General features: G+C 44.1%; 1 protein-coding gene across 9 annotated transcripts in view; it reads left to right on the top strand.

The window, feature by feature from the left end:
* Positions 1 to 13,127, top strand: part of HMBOX1 (homeobox containing 1) — a 177,182-nt gene extending 164,055 nt beyond the window's left edge. For 4 of the 9 annotated variants that reach the window (XM_082617673.1, XM_082617672.1, XM_082617674.1 and 1 more), the window contains 5 exons: positions 3,330 to 3,412; positions 5,034 to 5,129; positions 6,013 to 6,107; positions 6,319 to 6,390; positions 8,041 to 13,127. In XM_082617673.1, the coding sequence (XP_082473799.1) occupies positions 3,330 to 3,412; positions 5,034 to 5,129; positions 6,013 to 6,107; positions 6,319 to 6,390; positions 8,041 to 8,178 (484 nt within the window). In that variant the 3' untranslated portion in view covers positions 8,179 to 13,127. The remainder of the gene's footprint in view (positions 1 to 3,329; positions 3,413 to 5,033; positions 5,130 to 6,012; positions 6,108 to 6,318; positions 6,391 to 8,040) is intronic. The other 5 variants (XM_082617676.1, XM_082617677.1, XM_082617678.1 and 2 more) reach the window with 5 other exon arrangements.
* The last annotated feature ends 663 nt before the right edge of the window (positions 13,128 to 13,790 follow it).

Below are 13,790 nucleotides of genomic sequence, written 5' to 3' on the forward strand. Positions count from 1 at the left end.
GAGGAGGCAAGGGCATCTGCGAGAAGAGTGACGGTAGTGGGTTTGAGGGCTCGGGACTTCCGAGTGGAAAGGTCTCGGGTGAGTGGGCGCTAAAGATGGAGTATGAAAGACAGGTGGCTAGAAGGACAAAAAGCATTCCCCACAGAAATGAGGGGCCCAGTTCAGGCTGAAAAGCACAGATTTATAAAGAAACCAACTGGCCCTATTTTATGACTTTGTCCAGGAACATCTGGTACCCTGCGAGAAGGATGGAAGAAAACAAGAGGAAGGTGCTTTCTGCAGGGTGGGAGATTGGCTGGATAGGTATGGTGGAAGGACAGAAACGCTGAATAATCAGCATTTCTCCTAAGAGATACAGTTGATTCAGCTTGCCATGGAGTTCAGGCTGAAAAATGAGAGGTGAGGTCAGAAGAAGAGTAATAGACGAACAGATTTCTAAAGTTGGAGTAGGGTTTTAAAGGATTCGAGATTATAAAGAAGGTGAAGAAAAAATTATTTTGGAGAGGTGGAGCAGGTGAGTAGAAGGTTGATTGGGGAATTATTTCAGATCATCGGGTTGAGTATTGAAGACATGTTATCGTTCTCAAACACAGACGGGAGTGTATCTCTGTGTGGCCTGAAAACTGCTATTTCAGGGGGAAGTCTGTACTACTCACAGAACAGGCTGGCCCCACCCTCCTCTTCCAGACTCGTGTCTCCTCATTTCTTCCCCATGTTCTAACCACACTGAACGCTCCTCTGTGCCCAGAATCCTCAAGGCTTTTGTCTGCCTTTTGCCTTTGCTCATGCTCTTTCCCTTGCATGAAATGTTCTTCCTCCTCTCCTCTGCCTTGCAAACTCCTGTTCACCTTCAAGACCTAACTCAGACGGCACTTCCTCTGCCAGGTCTTTCAGCAACACTGAGCACACCTTCGTCTGTCTGAACTCTGCTCTGTTCAGACATCCTGTGGAATTTTATCACAAGTGCACTGATTTATATGTGTCTTCAGTAGATTATAAACTCCTTGAAGTCAGAAACTAATTCTCTTCTTTACCCACAGTGGATGCACATAACATTAGGTACTTAATATCTGCTTTTGTTGTCTTTGTTGTTGAATTTTAAATGAATGAGCTAATCCAGTGCTTCTCAAACATTAATGTGCATTCAAATCACCTGGAGATCTTGATAACATTCGGATTCTGATTTAGTCTGAAGTGGGGTCTGGGATTCTGCCTTTCTAACAAGCTGCCAGGTGATGCCCGTGATGCTGGTTAATGGAAACTAATCCAGAGTGTCTTTGCCCAAGTAAATAGCAGAAGTGGAGTAAAGATAAAGGTCAGTAGGAATGTGGAAGTGGAGCAGAGATTGGAAGAACTCTCAGTATGAACACGGAAGCCCTAAAAATGATAGCAGAATGTCATGTGGGAAGAGATGCTTAAATCTTGGACTTAAGCAGGAGACCATTTGTGGAGGGTGGTAGTTGACAAAACTGGATGATATAGTTCTGTCGCTTATATTTTAGAAAATGATAGGCTGTTTGGTGATGGCAGCTGCTGTGTCAGGACTACAGTGAAGGATGGTCTCATGGAGAGGGCTTCAGGGGAGAGGAGTGGCCTTGCGGAAGGCGGGTTTGGGGATTCACAGGAAGGGTTAGGGGCCTCCAGTGTTTATTCCCAGTAGAATGGCATTTTCACCAGTGCAGACAGAGGGTGAAGGAATGGGAAAGCTGCTTTCTGGGGGAAGGGAAGCCCCTGAGGAGATGAGAGGTACTAGAATTTGACAAGGAATCATTTCCTGATCTTAAGTTTCCAGGTTCAAAGCACAGAAATTCACTTTTTCTTTTTTGTCTTTTATATATTTATTTATTTATTTATATTTTATTTTTGGCTGCGTTGGGTCTTTGTTGCTGCACGTGGGCTTTCTCTAGTTGCGGTGAGCGGGGGCTACTCTTCGTTGCGGTGCGTGGGCTTCTTATTGCCGTGGCTTCTCGTTGCGGAGCACGGGCTCTAGGCGCGTGGGCTTCAGTAATTGTGGCTCGCAGGCTTAGTTGCTCCGCGGCATGTGGGAACTTCCCGGACCGGGGCACGAACCCGCGTCCCCTGCACTGGCAGGCGGATTCTTAACCACTGCGCCACCAGGGAAGCCCACTTTTTCTGTTTTTCTTTGTTTTAAACTCACAGATGACAGAACAGGTACTGCTAATAAGCATTCTGTTCCCACATATAGCCTCACAGATCTGCTCATACTAGGGGTGGGTTCAGTAAGCCTAATTTCTTTAAGGACTATTGTATAGAAGTAATATATGCTTTTTTTTTTTTTTTTTGCGGTACGCGGGCCTCTCACTGTTGTGGCCCCTCCCGTTGCGGAGCGCAGGCTCCGGACGCGCAGGCTCAGCGGCCATGGCTCACGGGCCCAGCCGCTCCGCGGCACGTGGGATCTTCCCGGACCGGGGCACGAACCCGTGTCCCCTGCATCGGTAGGCGGACTCCCAACCACTGCGCCACCAGGGAAGCCCTAATATATGCTTTTTTAACATAGGGGAAAAGGCAAAAATAAATTAAGAAATGTTTAAATTTCCTCCTATGAATCCCCTTCTCCCACAAGGAGGTAATCAAGCTTGATGTGTACCCTTCCAGCTTTTATCCATGCAAATTTAAGTACATATAGACAGGAATTTTTCAAATTTCTTAACAGTAATTTTACATGCACATTATTCTACAGATTGTTTTTCGCACTTAGGACTGTGTCATAAACATCGCTCCAGGCCAATGGATAGTTTTTCTAGTCATTTTTAAATAGCTATGTATAAATATAGATGTCCCATAATTTGTTCTGTCATTCTCCTACTGATGGGACAATTGGGTAATTTCCAACTTTTGCTACTACAAACATGACACGCAAAGAGAGTCCTATTGTTACCAGTGCCTTAATAACAGAACTCTGTGATTTCAACCAGCCACCCATATCACAAGTAACTTTTTTTTTCAAGGACATCTTTTAATGAAGCCTAGCAGCGGCCAGACCTGTACTATCCAATATAGAAGCCACTAGTCACATGCAGCTACTTAAATTTAAATTTGCTAAAATTAAATCAAATTAAAAATTCCTTTCCTCAACCACATCAGCTTCATTTCAAGGGCTCAGCAGCCACATGTGAGTAGTGGCCACCCTGTTGGACAGTACAGAACAGACCGTTTCCATCCTCACAGAAAATTCCATTGGACAGGCTGGACCAAACACTCTAATGTTACATCCTAAAGAAGAACATCTTTTTCAGTGGGCTGGTGTTTTAAGGAGAGCACAGTTTTTAAAAGTACAAACTTTGTGTCTTAATTGGTTGCCTCTGCAGTTACTTCAATGAGAATCAATACCCAGATGAAGCAAAGAGAGAAGAAATTGCAAATGCTTGCAACGCAGTTATACAGAAACCAGGTAAGGCAGCAACTGCTGCTTGGCTCTGTGCTGGAGCTCTCGGCTCAGGTCATCATTTGGGACCTAAGTCTCTTCCTCTCCCAATAGGGTGCTCTTGGCTCCATTCCTGCCATCCTCCTGTGGATGGCCACTACCCTGTCCTGTTCAAACAGTGCTTCTTAGGGGGTGATCACGCCACTCCAAATCAAACTTCATGTGGGAATTCCCAGCGAGTGTCCTTGCTTGAGATACGCAACCTCGAAATTATTTTTTGTGAAGACTGTGTAGATTTCTTTTTCCAAAAATACAGCATAAATATACCAATTTCAAAATAGTATTAAAGTTTGGTATACTTAAGCAAGGTTAGTTAGTGAAATTACTAAGATACGGTGTGTGGGTTTTTTGGTGTTTTTACAACTATTGAAAATTGTATAATTCTGTATTACTGCTTGAAGAAAGAATTTTTTGGAGTTGGCTTCTTTCTCCTTCCTACATCGGATGACTTCTTAGGTGGGAAAAAATGTAGGGTAATTCCATTCTGAAGTCCTGTTGTTCCTGTGCAAGTCCACAGAACCCCTGAAGCACTCATACCTCTTTCCTTCCAAGTGCTAAAGTGCTCTTTCATGTTTTACAGAGTTTTTTTTTTTTAACCAGAAACCATTCTCAGTTAAGATGATCCAGTTGATCTCCATTTGGCCAGTTAATTGGATTGGCTTAAAGGCTATATATATCAACACAAAAGTATCACTGTTTTATAATAATTAAATACTAATTTATCCCCCCCTTAGTTAGAAGCCAGACTTTTAATAATCTAAACCATACAAGCTCAGCTACAGTGATACCTGTACCCTAATTTTACACAAGCCAAAAAGTCCCAGCCCTGAAGCTGTGCTGGAACTCAAACTCTTCCTGGAAAATACTTCACCCCCTTACCATCAAGGGCCTAACCTGTTTTCTGGTTTCTCTACCCAGTGTGGATTAAAAGCTGAAACAGAAAAGGATAAGGGAGGAGGGAAAGGTACAAGGTGGTTGCCGTGTTGGGAAACATGGTGCTATCCATAAAACGTCACATTTGACAGCAAAGAATATACTACATTTAAAATGCAGTTTGAATTGTGCTGTGTGTTCCAGCATAGTTACAGTTATGGCTGGTCATGGTGATCTCAGTCTTCAAGAAAACATGGATAGTATTCTCTGTCTTAAGACAGCAGGAAACTAGGTAATATAAGGCCTTAAAGATGTAAATAAACTTCAGCTATCTGGAAATTTGATAAAGAATAACATATTCATCTAGAATGATGCTGATCAAATGAAGCCTTCATATACAATCATGTGAACTTTGAACCCCTAGCGGACCGAATTCTTTAATGTAGTATTTAATATTGGAATTCCCTAATATTGTGTGGTTTCCTGAATTCAAGCATTTTGTGTTATTAGTTGCTATTTGTACGTTTATTTATATGTTTATCCATTCAGTAATTGAGTCTGTACATGGTACTAGCTCATGCTAAAAAATATTACTTCTATATCTGTTATTCTGGCAAGAAATGCAATCAAAAGAACATTTTAAAAAAGAAAAGGAGTAACCCTTAAAACTAGTCTCAGATATAGATTATCTGAATTTTATTGCATGCATTCACAGGCAAAAAACTGTCAGATCTGGAACGAGTTACCTCCCTGAAAGTATATAATTGGTTTGCTAACAGACGGAAGGAGATCAAGAGGAGAGCCAATATCGGTAATGTATCAGAGAGACTGCTATCTCTTTTGAGGCAATTATGGACGTTGCGTTTATTTTAAGAGTGACTTCCGTTTATAACTGCAGGTCTAAATGATCCTACCCCTTAAGCCTATTGAGACTTGCCCTTACGTTTTTCTTCATTGTAGTTTTAATAATGCAAAGTTAATTATTAATTACACTATTTGTATTGTAATAAGAATGGCATTATTTCTGAAACTCATTGTTCTTAATATGCTAGAATCTAGAATGTCTCTCATCAGTTACTCCTGGGGTGCATATTAAAGATACTTGTAAGGGCTTGAGAGAGGAGGTGTGATACCCTTAGCGTCTTCGTTATTACTGAGCTATGACCTAGATGTTAAGAAACATGTGATTAATAACATTGGAATAAAAGAGTCTTAATATACAAGGAAGCTAGTAAAAGGTGAGATTTTTTTTTTTTTTTTTTTTTTTTAAAGAGAGAGCATTTAAGAAACATGAATTGATGAGACTGGGGTGGAGGGGTGGTTTTGAGCTTCTAAACTTGTGTTTCATTTATCAACGTACTTCCTTCCCCTTCATCGTTACATTTCTCAAGTGCTTTATAGAACCCCAAGACAGGAGAGCTGTTTAATTAGTTGGTAAGTATTTATGAAGCACCTAACAGTCAGCCACTCAAATGTACGCGCATAGCAGCAGGGGCTCCAGAATGGGAAACGTGTTCCTCCCCTGACCTCTGTGCCGCTGAGTTCCATCTGTCTGCAATTTAAAAGAAACAAAACATAGAGAGCAGTCTAGGTTTTTGTTTAATTACATTCTAATTTCCTCAATACACATTCAGTGTTTAGACTGTTATGGCGCTGTAACAGATAATTTAGGGATCTATTTGCTTTTTTCGAAGAAGCAGCAATCCTGGAGAGTCATGGGATAGATGTACAGAGTCCCGGAGGCCATTCCAACAGTGATGACGTCGACGGAAATGACTACTCAGAGCAGGTGAGCAGCGGAGGGGAGGCTGCCGGATACAGAGAGGGTGGGACGGTGTGACAACTCAATTCCGTGGGTGCGTTTTGTACGGGGTGGGGGAGGGGAGGCAAGCGAATGTCCCTCCACTCGGCTCCTGTGTCTAGTTAGATTTTCGTGTAATTTGAAAGTGAATTTGTGAGAAATCGTTATTCACCCACATGGATTTATTGTCATATAACAGGATACTTGGCAAGTACGCAATGGGGAGGAGGAGGAGGGAAGAAGTTCAGAGGGAGGCAGAGAAGCAGAGAAGGTAGAAGAAGAGAGGAGGATCTGATCCAAACAAGCAAGTTCCACCGTCCACCACACACACACTCACTGTCCGAGAGACACTAGGGGCTGCGGGCAGCTGTGACCCTGCCTGGACACGTTCGGACCAGCACAAGTAGAAGGGCCCACCCACTCCGGCCCCGTTGCCGTGGGAACCCTCGTGCCGAGATAGTGGTTCCTCCAGAGTCTCTGGCACATGGACACACACACCATCTCATAAATGCATGTCTGCCCCCCTCACCCTGACTTACTCTTCACTGCTTGGGGGAAAATATATTTAATTGTAGCCACTGGATGGAATAATTCAGTAACTAAGAATGTGGGAATTTTCCCCCCACATATCTGTTGACAGAGTTCATTACATTTTTTATAGGATTTTAAACTCGTTCCATTTGGAATATGAAGAGAATGTATGGTGTCTTCTCCTAGGCCCCAGCAGGAGACCATGTGCTTTCCTATTTGATGTACATCTTTACCTTGCCCCTCAGCCAGCTCTTTTAATAGAGTCCACTGTGTTCTTCCTTCTGCCGACCGCTCTGCAGCCCCTGTTTACCAGCTTGAGCATAGACACTGCCAGGGTACCAGCAATTGCATGCTGATCCCTACTTAAGCTAAAGGCCAGCCTGTGCGAATGAGCACAGAATTTCCCTCTGAGGACTCCAAATCAGAGCTCCATGTTTCACTCAAGAGAATGTTCTGTGAGTCTTTCTAAGTGGAAACATTCCTGTTAGCTTTTAGTCTACCAATGTAGGTGGATCATTTCCACTTTTTCTCCCAGATGCCTTAAGGGCAACACATGCCATGCTATTTTTCGCCCAAAGGGACTCACCCTTTTCCAAAGCTTTTCGATGCAGAGCTCCCCTGAAGATGTGACAGGTGAGAAACTTACCCCTTATGTGAAACACCATCTTCAGCGCCTGACGAACATCCTGCAGTGCCAGCTTCCACCACAGCTGTATTGTTTAACACATCGGCGTTGTGGAGGGCAAGTTTCACACTCCCTCCAAGTAAGACACCTGCACTTCCCTTGCCCGGCTCCCTTACAGCGGGAGAGCGCCAGGCGACATTTTCTCGCGAAGCCATTTCCAGCAGTTACACTTTTGTCCTGTTGTAATTGAGAGTTTGGGGTTTGGGGGAGGTGGTTTGTCTTTTACGAAAATGCATTTTTATCCGTAAGGTGTTGGTGTCTGTGGTTTTGTCTAGTTTCCTCAGTTGGGTAGAGAGATACTGTGACTCCTGATACTCTGTTTGTAAGAGCACCGACCCAGAATTTAAGCTCACCAGTTTGGCCTTCAATAACTACTGCTGTATTTGTTGCGAACTTGGAATAGTCCAGGTTGGATCATCATCCCCAGCAATCTTTCTGATATAGAAGGAAAAAATTCTCAGCAAGGAAAAAACATTTTAGTGCTTTTTATTTGTTGAATCGTGAAAATGCCAGCCAGAAGTCTCTGGGCCTATATCCATTCAGTGTCTACTTAAATACATTTCACCTCTATTCCACCATGACGCCCCCAACTCTGTTTTCTCCCACGAATGTTCTGCCTCCCCTTGCCCACAGCATGCCTTTCTGTGAGCTAGAGAATTTTACCAGTGCACTAGTAACATTTGTTTCTTATCTCTGCACATCTAGGACGACAGCACTAGCCATAGTGACCACCAAGACCCCATCTCATTAGCTGTGGAAATGGCGGCAGTCAACCACACTATCTTGGCTTTGGCCCGACAAGGAGCCAACGAAATCAAGACAGAGGCCCTGGATGACGACTGATGAGGGAGGATTGGACACGAGAAGTTAACTTAGTTTAGACGTAGCACCTTAGCAGACTTTCCTCGGTCCTTAACATGTGTTCTTACAGTATAACTTGCAGTTTCTTGTATGTCAGTTAGCCGTTAGGGTCTTGTTCTGTGAAGATGGCATGGTGCCCTCAGCCTTTGCATATACGCTCTCAGTATTAATTCCCAGTAAATAATAACCAACCAACCGACCGACCAACCAACCAAACTTCCTTCTCCCAGACCCCGAGGCTAGAAAATCTTGCTGCTCTGTCTTAGCATTCCAAGAAAGTGCTTCCAGGTATTTAGATAGCCCTCAGTTCTCAAATATTAGGTTGTGTGTAAAACCTTGGGTACCTTTAGATTCCTGTAACACTAGTCTGTACCCCTTTCCCTTCCCCAAGACTGGTAGGATGCAAGCTGAGGTAGTGTGGCCCAGGATGGACAGACGCCATTTGGGGAGTACCCGCAGAGTAAAAGGGACACTAGAACCCCCACCTCAGTGTGGGAAGAATTGATTTCCAGCTGCAATAAGCCGTGCCTCATAATAGTCACACTGTGGCTAGATTATACTTCTTTGGGTGCTGTGCTAAGAATGTCAGTGGAAACACTCGATGTCAGATTTTGGTTGATGTTAACATGCCTGACACAGACATCCTTTCCTCTCACACGCTGTGTGACTTAAGTAGATAAAAATACTGCCTCTGCCTTTGGGACCATGATTAAAACAAACAAACAAACAGAAAAATGACAAAAAACAAAAGTCATTTAAAAAAAAACAAACCCACAAAGCCCAGCTCGAGAGCACTGGGAAAAAACATGAGCTGAATGTCTAATGGATGTTAATTCCAGTTCTCAGAACCACTATACAGTACGTGGCACAGGTACACGCCGGCCTGGAAAGGTGCTGGAGGTCGTCGCGGAAGCTGCTTTGCCTCCTGTCTGTGTCCCCTTTCCCTGCTACCAAAAAAAGGCATTTCGAGGATGGAGCTAAGGTCAAAAGTGAGTGAATGAACTTCCAGTCTTTGTATCCATTAACTGAAGCCCCCTCAACATGAGAGGTTGATAGAGGACTTTATAGCGGGATTATGCTGACTGACTCTCACAAACGCAAATACTTTCCTAACTAGGAGCAGAAAAAAAGCAGGGGACGTTTGCCACTTGTGCGGTGGGTCTGCGAGATACAACAGGATGTGACTGCTTTGGTGTTCTCTTTACTCTGTCCTTGGAGAGGTGTGAAAAGCTATATTGCTACAGGCAATTTATTTAATAATTGGAAGCCATATTGATAATGGATGTGGTAATATTTGTAAAGTTTAATCTACTTTAAGCGGCAGTAACTAATGGAATTTTTTTCCTTGATCACATATGTAGCACTTTTGTTACTTTTTAAAGATATTTATATTTGATAAATCTTTTTTTCATTTTGAGAACTCAAAATACCAAACAGTGAACTTGAGTTATAAAGTCACCCTGTGATCACCTTGTCGTCCAGTAGCAAAATGATGAACTGTTCATGCGTCCAAGAAAATTACATCTGCTGGCCTTGTATGAAAATGATCTCTTGGCATCCGATTAAAGGACACACTCTCACTGTGGGTAAGAGGAAACAGCCTTCAGTGTAGCAGCGTAGGGTGCGTCTGCAAGAGGCACAGCTGCTCTCTATTTCCTGCCTCGTTCCCTCTCTCCTTCCTACAGACAACGAAGCCGCGTTTAAAGGGGAATATGGGCCTGGCTGTTAAGCAGGGCTTCGTCTATTTATCCATTGCCTGAAAGTGATTCTAAAATTGAAGGAGGGTGCCATTTCCTCACCTCTTCACCCTTCCTCCCCCACCAAATGTTTTCAACTTAAAACCACTGAGAGAGAGAATGACTGGCCGCCTTCATTTCTCCTTTCCTCAGCAGTGAGTTTGAACATCCGCCAGCTTCTAGCTGGTCTCACCCCACCTAAGGCACACGCTGATGAGATCGCCTCCACTGTCTGTTCATCCTGCTTATGTCAGTGTGAGGAAGCCTTTGGGAGGCATGAAGGTGCCACCTTCTATGGGTCTGTGACTTTATAGAGCTACAGGCAGGGCCTGGGCCTGCTCTTGTCCTTGGATTTCAGGGGGAAAATGTATATATTTTTTCCAGCTTCCAAGAATTGAAGTAAAATGGAGTAGCCTTTTCTGTTTAACTATATTACTTGAACCAACGAATTCAAGAGTAGCATTTGTTATTCTCAGGAATGATCGATCCCCCCACTCATTTTCTTTCTCGGTGTGTTTGACTTTTTATTTCTATTAGAAGACTGTGTTATCTTTCTTTCCTTTGATATTATTTAGAAAAAAATACAACATATCTTTCCATTTCGGTGGAATTTTGTCTGCTTATTTTCAGCTGAATCAGAAAGAAAAGGAGAGAGAAAAATATACTGTCTGACAAGCCACATCCATGATTTATTGTAAGGAGATGATTATAATTGATAGCTTCTTTAAGATGGCATGGCTAGTATCATTTGTTCTTGCTGGTCCTTTTAAAGAAACAGACTCAAACTATAAAGGCAGCTGCAGTCTCTAAAGAAACAGGGTGATTGCCAGAGAAGAGCTAAAAGGTTTCATTGATTTAAGACCTTTGAGGAAGGAAAGTAAGCTTCAAAGAGTAAAGGAGAGTATCCGTGAAGGCAGTACCGGGTGCTTACCTGGAAATCTGGGAAAAGTGAAAGAAGGTGTCTGCCAGTGCGGGGCAGCATTGCCTTGGGTTCAGCGGGAACTGGAGGAAGGAGCCCTGCACGCGGAGTTCTTTGATTCAAGACGACTGCCGGTCTGCTCTAACATCTACTGCCTTATATATAACTTTTGCTTTTTCTCCAGAAGTGAAAATTTAGTTCTTTGGGGCCTCGATTTAAATCTACCATTGGTTTTTTGTTTGTCGTAAGGTTTAACTCTGCTGTCTTCTCCAGGCTACCTTAGTTCTTACAGTGGCATATGGAGTTGCCACTGTCTAATTTGTAATGTCTTTGGGGAGTAAATTTTTTTCTTAAGCTTTTTCAGGCTTAAGAGGTGGTATTGAAGTAGAAACCCTAAACTGCTCTTACTGAAGGGAACATAGCCAGGCTCCTAAAGCAGCCCACCGCGTGCTGTCCGGTTTTTCTGTCCTCTTTTCTCACTTCCTGCTGTACTTTTTTCAGGCCCCCGAGGACTCTTTCAGGGGCTGCTCCTTCCCAGGTGAGGAAGACTAAACGTGTCAGGTGGGGAAACCTTGCAAGCAGTTCAGGTAACTTGTCTGTTATTCTTTTAAGAGACTTTCATTGAATTATACTATGGTCACATGGGTAAATTTCCTAGCCTTCTTATAACACAGCCTTACAAAGAGACCCTTTAAAGATGGACCATCCTAATGCCATTTCTGCCCACCTCTTGAGAATCGTAACAGCAGATGAAGGCCAGGGAGGGCTACACAGTACATTCTGATCTGCAACCTTCCAGGACCCGTCAGTACCAAATAGATATTGTGGTTTGTTTCAGCAAAGTCTGTAAGGCCAGAGCACCCCTTAAGGCAGTTTTCTTCAAGTCTCAGTCCTTTGGGTGGCCTCCTCCCGCCTGTGGAGTCTGTAGAGTTCCCACATGTTGTCGTTCGGTGGGTGGGCTCTCCCCCACGTCTCGTAGTCCTTCACAGAGAGATCCTCGAACAGGAAGACCCCTTTAAGCTCAGGCGCGGTGACCACCTAAAAGGACGTGAGGGGCTTCCCTGGTGGCACAGTGGTTGAGAGTCCGCCTGCCGATGCAGGGGACACGGGTTCGTGCCCCGGTCCAGGAAGATCCCACATGCCGCGGAGCGGCTGGGCCCGTGAGCCATGGCCGCTGAGCCTGAGCATCTGGAGCCTGTGCTCCGCAGCAGGAGAGGCCACAAGCAGTGAGAGGCCCGCACACCGCAAAAAAAAAAAAAAAAAAAAGGACGTGAGGGAGGGAGCAGCCCCTCAGTATGGGAGGATGCAAACCCAGTCCCCCCGTCCTGTAGGTTTATCATGGCAGCAGTTGCTGATGAACAGCACCTTTACCTCAAAAGGGACAACTCGTGAAGAGCTAGTGATACAGTTGCTTTCGTTCTCCCTGTTTGGCCTCTGTCTTTACACACTGCCCTCTTGGATTTCAACCATCAGGCACCAAGTGTAAGTAAACAGACTTTCATCTCATCAGGAATCTACAGTCGCAGCCTCTCTGTCTGTGAACAACCCCTCTTCTCTTTTCCTCTGGGCTCCAAACCAAGGTCTCATCTTGAGTTGACTCCTTGCTGGAATTTTTTTATCCTCTGCAGCAGGCAGAGTAGGTGGGTGTGGTCCATCTCTTCACACAAACACCCCTTCCTGTCTCGCAGCCCAGCTTTTTGACCAGCTTCATATTCTGCTGACCAGCTACTCTCTCTGCCCACGACAGTGGAAATAATCCCTTTTTCATAAATGGTACCCCACCCCCGTCCTAAAAATGTGAACGTCAAGTCCTTCTCTCTCTTTGGTCTTAAGAAGAGTTTGGGTAGAAGCAGTCTTCCCATTTAACTCGTGGCTCTGCCTTTTAAAATTGCTGTTTGTCTCTTTTTGTTGTTGTTCAGAGAACCACCAGAGTATTTTTTTCCCCAGTGGGTCTCAACAGATTCTTAGGCAATAATTTTTCTTCTTATTGATGACCTTGTGCGCAGTAGCACTCTGCATTCAATAGTCCTGACCCTCTACTCGTGCGTTGGTTTTCTGTGTTAATCACTGTGTGTGATTTAAATCTTATGTCAGAGTGGTGATAGAGTTTGTCATTTTGTTGTTGTGATTATTAGTAATGTTTTACTACTGTATTCATTGGGGCTGCGTTGAGACCAGCCAAATCCATTTATAGCTTTACTGAGCCGCGTTTGTTTGTCAAGATTTCCCAAGTGAACGTTGGGCACATTGACCAGCTCCCGCTGGTGGTATCTCTGCGGGGCACAGGGGTGGGGTGGGGTGGGGGTGCAGGGGGGCAGGGCTAGGAGCTGCGTAAGACATTCCTTTTTGTGTGCTCTCTAAATAACAAGGATGTTTACTCAGGATTTGGGGATCAGTTGTTAGCCATATTGAATTTGGCAAACTGAGCTGCATGCCCTGGAAACCCCCTTCTGTTTCTTAATCTCCATATTGTCTGGTTGCCGTTACCTGGTAATACCTAAATTACCCAGTTTAAAGGTATCGCACCATAATGAGAATGGGAGATTTTCCCTGGGAGGCAACCGTGAATGCCCAGGTTATCCTGGAAGGATTGCCCTAACGGTGGTGTGCTGTCAAAGCAGAGGCCCTTTCTTTTTCTGTTCTGCGGTTGCCTTCATGATAGGGTCTTCTTTTCAAAAGATGATAATCACTTAAGAGGAAGGATTTCCTTACTGCTCTCAAGAGAACTGCCGCACTGAGGTGGTGGGAAAGGCTTTTTAAACACATCAAGCCCATAAGTCCACTTCCAGTCACAGAAACCCCTCTCACAAACAGGTTATACAAAAGGCTGTTCTTAATTCTCACAGGCTAAAAGTGGTAAGCTACTACTCTTACCTTAGAGGGTCGATGGTTGACTCACTAATCGCTGGAAGCTTACATATTGAGAAGTTTCCATACCA

This window comes from Mesoplodon mirus (assembly GCF_964341445.2).
Source record: "Mesoplodon mirus genome assembly, chromosome: 1".
NCBI classification, from domain to species: Eukaryota; Metazoa; Chordata; class Mammalia; order Artiodactyla; family Ziphiidae; genus Mesoplodon; species Mesoplodon mirus.